Raw genomic sequence first — 11,791 nt, 5'->3', positions numbered from 1 at the left:
TCAGAATGGCAAACAAAGATAGATGATGCTAGGAAGCAACATTTCCTGTTGACCTTTGTACATGGTCGTAAAATAAATATTATCATCAAATATCTACAAAATAAACACCCGCATGCAAATGAAGATGAAAATGAAGTTAGTAACATACTTCAATTTATATTTCCTGGTTTCAATGTTAGATATCTTCAAACTGCCTACGATGAAGCAGAAAACGATTGTGAAATCAAAAGACTGGGATGCGCACTTCATACAGTGTATAACGATGAATATCCAACACAAGAAAATTTAATTTCCTCCTGTTTTGATTCTATCAAAATAGAGCATGAAAAATGCAATATTAGGCCACCATTTCCAGAACGTTATATATTGTTCGTGCGCTTACGCGAAAACAACCCCGACTTACTTCGAACAATCACGACTTTATATATGAAGAATTGCTTACGAATGCCTTTACCGCATGAACTGATCACGTGTTCAACATTGACATCATGGGAGGAGCTACAGTCTCTCGTAATGCGATGTAAACGAAGTTCTGAATTCAAACACGTGCAAAGGTCATTATTTTGTATAGCAAATATAGAACAAATTTCAGCAGATTTGCAGTCAAAACTAATTCAAGAGTTAGTACCGATTGTGAAACACATGCAGGGTCGTCTTGCGATTATATGCCGATTAAACAGTTTACACCCGTTTGTACAGAAACTTTCTGAGCACGAAGTCCAACTCGAACTGCTGACAACGGCAGACATGTCGAAATTGTTTAGAGAAAAGTACAAAGATATAAAGACATTCACTTCCTCTATAGCTGGACAAGGAAAGACAGCGTCAATTGTGGAAAAGGCCATGCGGACCCATAGAAAGTGTATTCGCACACTCCACATAAGTGGAAAATTTAATGAAAAGCATACCCTTATACGACTAAACAAGTTACGCATCCAATCATGGCAAATTCTTCACATCGATATCGGCGTCACCAGTAACGTTGACGAACTCGATCAATTTATCTTTAGACTAGTGGCTCTAAAGTATGCTTCAGTAGAATCGACAGCATTCTTTCTATCTTCAACAATTGTTTATATAGAAATAGCGTCTTCAAATGATAAATTATTTAAATCAGGCCTTCGAGCGACAATGATGTTTGATGAAATCCATCTGAAGGATCCAATATCGCGTTTGGCCATTAGTGAAGAACCATACAGTCCTATTCAAGTGGTTTCACATTATTTAAAGCGTTTAGAAGAAGGAACAATCAATCATGAAGATTTCATTTTCCATCAAATGCCTGTTGAAGATGAGCTTTGTAGAAAACTGCTGCGGAAATATATTACTCAATGTCGGAATATGTCTTTCAGCCAGATTCAGGTGTTCGTTTGTATACTAGCGGACCAGTTAAAGCGATTTACATTAAGCAATTTCTTCAAAGTTGATATCCTCAAAGTGATGTCGAAGGAAGGTAATGATAACAGTGTAAGATCATCAATTTTAGAAACTATCATCCAAATGGCAAATGATATCGCTGCTAGACCTGTGCAGCTTTCTGAGAATACCCACACAGAAGTTAATTTTGAGATAGAAAGGTTAAAACGAATAGAACGTTGGGACCACAGAAATCAATTTGCGTGGGTTTTCAACGAATCAAATGAACAAACAATTACAGTATTATATAGATCGGAAAACAAGCTTCCCGTTAATATTCAAAAAGTAATTCAGCATCAGCTACACCAAGGATTACCTAAATATACAGACATGACCCAGAAACAGTTATACGATGTATTGCATCGGATACTCGGGAAGACATCGAACATTCCAGATGATTACGTTTTGACACCTGACAATTTGTTAAAGATGACATTAATTATGTTGCGAATTTGGGCATCTGTGCAAAACGTCATTGATCAGAGTCCTCGCAAACGCATGCCGTGTTCCATGTCGAGTAGTTCGGTTACACGCTGGAATTAGTGAAAACGATATATTGCATTTTCTGACGGAGGAAAACAGTGAATGTAAAAAGAATCCTTTCGAACAAAGGTGGCTCTTTATTGATGAAATAAATACGAATGAATGCATCGGAGTTATCTCCGATTTAATAAGCCACGGAATGATTTATGGAGAATTAATCGCTCCAAACTTAAAGACAGTAGGTGCGTGTAACCCATATAAGCAACGTATTACTCTACCATCTGAAGCAGGTGGTATCAACACAAAACTACAAAATGATCCGCTGTCATATTTAGAATATAGGGTTGTGCCTTTGCCCGAGTCAGTTTTACAGTATGTTTGGGATTTCGGAAGTTTGACAGAGAAAGACGAACATGAATATATTCATGCAATGGTTTATAAATTGTGCATGGAATCTCAACTTAAGGAAAGCATTGTTGCTGCCATTACGAGATCTCAAGTATTTATAAAATCAAGCAAAGAATACACATCCACTGTAAGCCTCCGTGATGTGAATAGATGTTTAAAGCTGATACAATGGTTTTACGAACTGCAACAACGATTGGGTAAAAGCAAAGATGAAGTTGAAGCAGTAATTTTAGCAATGGTTTTAACATATCAGATGCGATTTCGTGACAAATGCCTTAGGAAGAAGTACGAAGAAGTGATTGCAAATGCATTTTCTATCTCTGGAGCGAAGGTTGCAGAAATAATTCGGATGGCTCAAAATGCTATTGTTTCCAAAATGGAATTTCCTGAAGGCACTGCGATTAATTCCGTTCTACGCGATAACATATTTGTTTTACTAGTATGCATCATTAACAAAATACCTGTCATGCTAGTTGGAAAGCCTGGAAGTTCCAAGTCGCTGTCTATTCAAATAATTCAAAATAATTTAAGAGGTTTAGATTCAAAACAAAGCCTGTTTCGAAAGTATCCCTGTTTGATTTGTGTTCCTTACCAAGGTAGCGAGACAGCAACATCTGATGGAATAGAAGAAGTGTTTGAGAAAGCAATAAGACGACAACACTCTGAAAAAGACGTTCTTGCTGTTGTGATTTTAGACGAAATCGGGTTATCTGAAGTATCCCCGTTTAACCCACTTAAGGTTCTTCATTCTCGCCTTGAGCCATACGAAGGAGGAAATCCAGAGGTTGCCGTAGTCGGATTATCTAATTGGGCACTTGATGCAGCAAAAATGAATAGGGCAATTCATATCTACATCCCAGAAATGGATGAGGATGAACTCACTTCAACTGCACGTGAATTACGAAAGTCAATTCCAAATTGCACTGAATTAAGTCAAGAAGAAGAAAACGACTTTAAGAAAGTTGCCAAAGCATACTTGAGATACACGACAGAAGTAGTCAACAATGGAAACCATATGTATGGTCTTCGTGATTTTTATTCCTTGGTTAAACATGTAGTAAGAAACCAAGCAATAAAAGGCCAAGAAAAAAGAGATCAAACGGAAGTTATGCTAGAGGGACTTCAAAGGAATTTCAATGGAATGCCAGAAGGCAACATTTTCGTTAGAATGTTCTTTCAAAAAGATACAATGCCTTTGATTCCGATTAAAGACCTTATTATCAGCAATATAAACGACCCATTAGCAAGACACCTAATGATTATTTCCCGTGGAAACATAAGTATAAATATTGTTGAAAACATAATTGACAACATTTTAAAAAGAAGAAAAGAAGTTATAGTGGGAAGTTGCTTCAAAGAAGATCAAAATGACGAATACTACTACAAAATGTTGAGTAGAATTATATTTTGCATGGAACAAGGACATGTATTAATTTTAAAGAATCTGGACCCTCTATATGGAAGTTTATATGACATGCTTAATCAAAGATATACGATAGTTGCAAATAGGAAAACATGCCGCGTTGCTCTTGGTCAGAACACTAACCCCTTTTGCCATGTTGCAGATGAATTTCGGTGCATCGTCTTTGTAGACGAATCTGCATTGAACAGAAGTGACCCTCCCTTCCTTAACAGATTCGAAAAGCAAATGTTAAGTGCATCAAACGTTCTGGACAAAAAGCAAAACAGTGTATTCCAAAACGTAACCAATTGGATAAAAGCTTTGTCGTGCGATGATGATTTTACAAGTTGTTTCCCATGTTTTGACGAGGAAAGCATTATTTCGTTAGTAAGCTATGCAACATCTGTCAACCAGGATGCTGATCAAAGTTTCGAATTGTGTCGGAATTTGTTGCTATGGCTTCTTTTGCCTGATGCATTTATGAGAGCGCATGAAGTCTTAAAAACAAAAGAGCAGGCACATACATATCTATCTCTTCCAATACATGAAGGACTCGAAAGTTACATAGACTCCCAAAAGTCAGGGCAAGAAACATCGATTTCCATTGATCTTACTATGGTCTTCACTTTCTGCAACATCCATTCATGTCTTCACATACCTAAAGCCGTAAATTTATGTTCATTTCAGTCGGAAAAGCAGTTTAGTGAAATGGTTCTATTTTTTTTGACGGGAACAGATTCTGAATTGGTTATTCGGAGTGACGTTGTCGAGGACATAAAACTGATTCCCTTGGCGCGATTTATATTAGACCGATTGAAATCCGAGATGATGTCAAAGATTATTATACCAAAGCGTATATATTTTGTTATGCATTGCCGAAAACAAAAACGTTCAAACATTATTGCTGAGCCATCAGATTGTGTGTCTGGGCGAAAGTTGTTCATATATGCCATAAACTTCCTATCTGGCTGGAAGTATGTCTCCATTGATGCGATAGAAAAACCAAGTAGCACTATTCGAGATGTTTTGCGAACGAGTCTCTGTGAAAGTATTAGAACATTTAAGCCAGTTGAACTGATTGTTAAAGAAGAGCTGTTTTGGTCATTTACAAGGATACATTATTCGGTAAATGGACGTTCAATTGATGAGATCGTCAATTTAGTAACCGGCATAAGGGACAAAGGAAGCATAATCTACAAGATTATAGCAGATCTAGTTTGGAGTAACATAGAGAAAAGGTATACTCAAATAGGTTCAGAATGGGTACACACTGTTGCAAACGACAAACTGATGCTTCACTCCTTTATACAGGCTTTAGAACAACATCTCACAACAATCGTTAAAAAAGAAATAGCTAAAGTGGTGTATTGTTTTGAATTGTTCGGGTTTTTTTCAAATATTGAAAACATATCCAACAACGTTGACTTTGTTTCAAAACAAAAGCTGTTAGCAATTTCATCTATTGGAGATGAGACTGGGCCTGGGTGCTATATTTGTACAACACCAAATTTAAACTACCAAACAGTATTCAGTCATATTATTTATGAACGTCTTGAATTGTCAAAATCTGATTTCATCAAGCATTTGAATTCGGTTCAATGGAAACATGGGTGTATAAGACAGATTCTCCAAAGCGCCGAAGTGACCCTAGTTTCAAAATGTCAAACAATGAATGAATTCACGAAAGACATGCAAGGTTATGAACATGATTATTTTTTATTATTCGTACATCAGTTGAATCCAGATTATGGGAAAGACAGCATTGAACTTCTTAAAATAGTTTTCAATGCATTTTTAAACATTAGTTTGATGAAAAACTTCAAAGAAAAAGTTCTGTTTTTGCACTACACTGGTTGGATTTTCTATCACGAATTGTCAACGATTTTAGAAATGTTTGACAAATTTCGACATTTTTATCAGGACAGTGTTGATTGCTTATTTGCTCTTTGAAGGAAAGCAAAACACATAAAGAATTGCCAGAATCAGTTCTCGAAGATATCGTTTGTAACAGGCCAGGTCCTTACCGCAAAGTGCTTGCCGACGTTGTTGATTATATAGGCGAAAGGCTTTTTCCAACAAATTCGCAACTACAAGGGGACCTGCACCGTTGGCAGGAATTGGTTCAACATTTTGTATATGAAGCTGAAAGCATATCTGAACAACCAAGAACTCTACCTCCTCTCCAGCTGTGCTTAGAGATCTACGTTCACAGAAAAGCGTTTGAAAGTGATTTCATTCCTTTATTTGATAACTTATGTCGACAATTGAGATTTAAGAGCGTCGATTCGCCGCCAGTTTTAGAAGCTGTTTTGTCAATTATAAGTGCTATGAAAAATTCACCTACAAGAACAGCTTCTATTCAAAGACTTGTTCGTCAATGTATAATAAGTTGTCAAATATCTGACGAGCACTCGACCGTTCACAATTGGTTCATAGATGGTATGAAAAGTGCACATTTACCAGACGATGAACTGTTTATATTAAATGCTATGATCGTACACTTGCTTGAAAACAACAAAGACAGTATTCTGGACAAAGACATGGAACCATATAGCTTAGGTACTTTCTGCAAAATTCTGAATGATTGCCTGCAAAGTCTTTTTAACGATAGTAAGTTCAACTTCATTGTGTTAGTTATAGATGTTTTTGAATCTTTGATTCTTGAAACGCTTGAAGATCAAATATCAATTGAAACACTTCGAGATGCAGGCTCGTTGTTACGAGAACGAAATACAGGCTTAAAATATTTTATAAGTATGTCGTATATCCGTGCTATTGTAAGATTCCTATCTATAAAGCCCGAGCCGAAAGTCAGAGACATGATCTTTCCAATAGTAATAGAGATTATAATTTCTTTGAGACAGACAGACATTTTTCAAGATCTCATCAGATATACTACCAACGTTATGAATACTAGCAGTGACAGACATTTTTTTAAGGATTCATTGGAAAGAACCAACTGTCCGATTCAGCAAACGCTTCAATTCAACCCTACAACAGTGTATCTACTTCGCCATAGTGACGGTCATAAAATGAACCAAGAAATACTTCAACAGCTCGACGTGAATGTCCATTCTGATTTAAATATCAAAACAGGTGTACCTTTAGGGAACATTATTTACTTTTGGTTTATAATGGAGCATGTGTATTGTAAAAATATTGAAAGTTTCGTTTCAAACGGAGAAAAGGCTAAATGCGAGGAGTTGCGAACTATCTTGAAATTTGAAGAACTTCATGATGATCAACGTTTGTTTATGCAAAGAATTATTGGCAAATCGGAATTTCGTGTACCGCAGTTAAATGCAAACTCAAGTATGACATATGATGATTCTATTATAGCGTCCCTCTTGATTTCAGCTTCTGCCTTAGTTTTCTTTGAAAAATGCGGCATTGATGACAATTCTATTTTAAAAGTATGCCTCCAAAATCCACTGAAATTAAATTTTCAAATCCCGATGGCGTCTCCGATAAATATGTCACTTGGGCAATCAAACTTGAACTTTCCTTGCAATAACGTGTATACGTGTACATGTCAAAGGACATTCATATATGTGGTAGACCAGAAGGAAGCAAGGTGTTATGCATGTGGTAAATCTGAATATTTACAAAAGGATCCAGTAATCTGTCACACTGATTGGGAACCAAAAGATGATGAATTTGAAAAAAATGTCATTGCTGTCAAAAGAAATACTTTCATTTGTTTTGAAAGGATTCATATTATTGCACGTAGCCAATGAAGTCGTTGAAGAAGAAAAACTAAAGAAATTGTTTCAATCAGAATGCACAATTGAACAAATATGGAATGACATATGCTGCCACTGGAGTAATATTCAATCGATATTTAACCTCGATAGCTTCGAAACGGGCCTGGTCATGTACAATTTCGTGGTAGAATCAGACAAAAACAAGAAACCATGGGTATTGCTCGAAAGGAATTTTGAAGGATTGGATGATGAAGTTTCAAGTGTTTTTAAAGAGCGCCATATGCACTTGGACAATTGCATTCAACTGCTTGAAACAAAACGACATGATTCAAAAGGTGAAAAACCTGAAAACTCATTTTTGCGCTGCGTCTTTAGAAAGATGTCATTTCCAAAATTTGAAGAATGTTTTTGGATTGCAAAGCAAAATCTTCCTTTTCTGAAATTCGTTATGGATAATCAACTGTTACTTCAATTACCATACCATTTAGTTAAAATTATTAATTGGCATATGTCTGTTTTCCGTAACACAGGTAGATTTAAAATAAAGCGCGACATAACTGTTGAAAAGTACCTCGAAATTATGTCGAAAGCTGACAATGTGTCGTCTAGTGAATTGGCATTTGACGCACTTCTCGAGACCTGGGCTATACTAAAAAGCCGTGGCATTCCATTTCCTCTTGAGGAATTAAGTTATGAATCGAAGATTCACAACAGTATCATCTTGAATGGAAATGGGCAAATCGATCGAGTATTTAATTTCCTTATTGAAATTCAAAACCGTTCTCTAGCTGCGTGCGGTACACTGGCCAGTCAGTGTAAATGTCTTGATTTTTTGTTGAGGGACAAATGTGCCTGTTTTAAACGTACATCAGTTTCAGAAATAAAAGAGCATGAACTTCTACATCTTGATGCTGAGTGGGCTCATATTATCGAAGACGAATCGCACAGCGGTCTTTCTGAAAAAGATGGCAGAAAAGTTTACTATGACTTTTATAGTATCGAGAAGGCATTAGTTAGTCATCTTATTATTGGCAAAAAATATATTATTCACCGTGAGATGCCACATGTCGTATTTGCTGACGAATTTTACAAAAATATCTGCACATTACTGAAAGATGTTTCTGAAAACATACATCAAGAGCCAATGCCACCAGAGATCGAATCATATTTAAGGACTAAATTTGAGCAGGATGTTTACCTAGCATCAGAAATATTAAGGCATCTAGTTCTCATATGCGCTCTACTTAAGACAACAAAAGATGATCCCGATTCTCCTTTCGAAGACTATATTCGCCGGCAAAGTGTTCTCAAGAATTTTCCCGAGTCATGCTTTCCAGACACTTCAATGACTTTGAAGCTGTGTCATTCTGTTGCGTTGCACGAACTTTTGGAGGAAATTTGCATTGAATCGAAGTTCTCGAATCTTGTTGTAGACAAAACGCCCTTCGGAGAATTTTTGATTAAGTCCTTAAAACAGTTCCAGTTTGAAGAGCTAGACTTTCTGCAAAAGGCATTGAAGCGTTTTGTCTACAGAAAAGGCGATACTGATGCTTTGGACGATCAACGTGTTATCAATCTACTTTCTGAGCCTTGCTTTTGGTCAAGTGAGACGATGATTAACGGCGTTATAAGATTTAAAGACAGGGAATTAAAGTTGACTGAACTAATCCATAATGACCTAAGGGTGAAAGATATTACCTCCATGATTGGCAGTATACAAGGATGTTTAAAGGTATACTTTTTCCGCATTATTGTTCAAATCACTCGGTATCAAATTTACACAAATGTACTATGTTCTGTCATATTGAAAACGTTATTTGTTTCTCTGATAAAATCGCCGATGGCGTTACTCTAGACAACATGTAGTAAAATACCATAGAAGGTTTTTGTTTTCGTTTCCATCCATTTAAATGCATGTTTATAGTGTAAATTGTGAATATCGTATATATTATATTGAATAAGAGATGATTAAACTAGATTTCAACTAGGTTAAATTAATTATCATTGATTAATGGTCAGCAAATATCTTTGATTTGTTTTGTTTGTAACTTGACTTTGTAGTAGATGAATTGCAACAGTACTTCTTGAATATTTTAATGCAATTTATCAGACAATACTGAATATCTAATTCTCCCAGAATTCTGAATATAATAAAATAATATACAATGTAACAAAATATAAATATGTTATATTCATTTAGCTGATGTTTTCATTTAAGGAAAAGCAGGAGAAACGAAGAATTCCAGTTGTTGTTTCAAAGTCAGAGACACGAGACTCCAAGGTTTTCGTTCCTCGTAGAAAAGCAAGTAAAATAGGGAAAATTTGTAAGTACTCTTCTGTTTGGGTTCTTGAGAGACTAAATTTAAATTTTGTATTAATTATTGTAATATATAGGTTTGAATTATACAATTCCGTTAATGATAATGCTATTTCATTCCATCCAGGCATTTGTCTAATTAAAATAACGTATTTTTTTCAAATCATGAACATCTAAAAATATGAATAAGCCAGATGATGTGGACTCCTATTTTTCTGACGTCGCATCACGTGTTGTATTGTTTTTATCTTCTTGAATCGCGTTTTAAATAAATACAAATCACCTCAAACTAGATGTTTTAAAGTATTGACTTTGATATTTAGCCCCCGATATTAAATACAAAAGCAAAAGCATTTTTTGACCTCCCCCACCCCTTAAAGGGTTGATTTAACGATTTATCTTTTAATATTGAAAACGTTCTGTTTGAATATCATAAAGCATGAAATTCTATGAAATAGCGATGATTATTATTTTACGCTTCCTTTTTTTCTTCACTTTTAGCTATATTTCTGTCATACAAAAAGTTGCCGTTTAGCTCTGATTTAGAATTTCAAAAATGTTGCTCCATATACTATAAAATCCATTATTCAATTAACACTACTTATAAGGCAGTTGTATTCTGTTGCTGTGTTTAAAAGTAGTTATGCTGAAACCGTTGTCATTTGTATGTTTTATTTTACTTTCAGAGACCAGTTACGTGTTTGTAACGAGTACAACACTAAGGCATATCAAGCCATGCACGAACGCCATTTGGCAAGTTTTTTTTAAATGAATATATGTTCTCTAAGGATATGTCTTGTATATCCCATTTGACTACGCCTGTTGCATTATAGTTTACTTCATTTTAAAGGGACGGAGTGAGTGCAAAATTTCTAAAGATAAAGAAATGATGAAGTTTACTTTTCAAGTATTCAGATGCCTTAAAGCGGCATTATTATTAAATATACAGGTTAAATATTTACTGTAAATATCTGTATATACACTTTTCTGCTAATTGTGTATTGAGGCATTATGCGAATATCTAGTAGAACAGTTAAACAATCATATAATTTTGTATACATGAGTTTTAACTGTAACTTTACTCTCTACCTTATGACGTGTTTCATGTTTTGAACAAAAAATATGATTAAATGCATTTGTAATAATAATAATAATGAATATATGTTTTATATTGACAAACATGTATATATGCTGTATATTGCTTTTAAAACGAATTTTTTTATATAATGCCTTAATGGTTTGTAATGAATGAATGTTTGTTTTAAATGCGTATATCAATATAATTCAGTTTGCCATTTTACAAGTTTGTAGACAACAATGTCAGTATTCATTTTATGACGATATATTCTAATTTAATAATTGATTGTCCATGTATTGTGAAGTGAGAATGGTAAATAGTCATAAATATTGATAGCGTGAGATGAAGATTATTGATGCATGCGTCCTTCTTGTATAGCGTTTTTATTAATACTAATGTAATGTACATTTGAGATAATATACGTCTCCTTTAATTGTAGATACACATTCTGTTATGATAATTTAATATTCTGGTGTGTCATTTGAAATAAGAGTTTGTAAAATAATATCTTAATCGTGCCTTTGATCATCAGAATTCATCATTTGACAAATGGACATGTTAATAACATGTTTGTTGAGTATTTACGCCTAAGAATGCAGTGTTTGTAAGTATTGCAGATATAATATGTTTTATTGCTGTCTTTATATACGTCGTCTGAATTTTATTCCTTATTATGTCACATCATATGTTTAATTAATATTGTATCATATACCTACATATATTGAGGCTGATTTCGTACATGTTAACATTGTCTGGCTTTCGTTAGTTAATTATTCTTCAATATCAATTCCATATTTTTTGTAAAAATGAATATGAGTTTAAGTATTGTATCGCTATTGTGTATATATTATTATTCAATAAAAGCATCTGTTATATATACATAGCGTCTGTAATAAACGTTATTATGTGATATTTTTCTAATAACATAATCGTAATGATTCATTTAATGCATATGGAACATGTACTAGTAGTACTTACATGGT

The 11,791-nt window shown here is 34.6% G+C and overlaps 1 protein-coding gene across 1 annotated transcript; it reads left to right on the top strand.

The window, feature by feature from the left end:
- Positions 1-444: 444 nt before the first annotated feature.
- On the top strand, positions 445-5,905 carry LOC128235773 (E3 ubiquitin-protein ligase rnf213-alpha-like). The gene is made up of 3 exons (XM_052950571.1): positions 445-1,577; positions 1,861-4,009; positions 5,768-5,905. The coding sequence occupies exons 1-3, from the start codon at positions 445-447 to the stop codon at positions 5,903-5,905; spliced, it is 3,420 nt and encodes a 1,139-aa protein (XP_052806531.1).
- Positions 5,906-11,791: the final 5,886 nt, after the last annotated feature.

This window comes from Mya arenaria, chromosome 5, assembly GCF_026914265.1.
Source record: "Mya arenaria isolate MELC-2E11 chromosome 5, ASM2691426v1".
NCBI classification, from domain to species: Eukaryota; Metazoa; Mollusca; class Bivalvia; order Myida; family Myidae; genus Mya; species Mya arenaria.
The sequence above is the reverse complement of the archived record's forward strand: the minus strand, read 5'-3'. Positions and strand labels throughout refer to the sequence as shown.

What these genes read in the sequence shown, in the direction of transcription:
- LOC128235773 (XM_052950571.1), top strand. Translation starts at nt 445, where the DNA reads ATGCCTTTACCGCATGAACTGATCACGTGTTCAACATTGACATCATGG. An exon ending in GTTAATTTTGAGATAGAAAG is followed by an intron (nt 1,578 to 1,860) that starts GTTAAAACGAAT and finishes ACATTAATTATG; the next exon opens with TTGCGAATTTGGGCATCTGT. An exon ending in AAAACAGTGTATTCCAAAAC is followed by an intron (nt 4,010 to 5,767) that starts GTAACCAATTGG and finishes TTGATTATATAG; the next exon opens with GCGAAAGGCTTTTTCCAACA.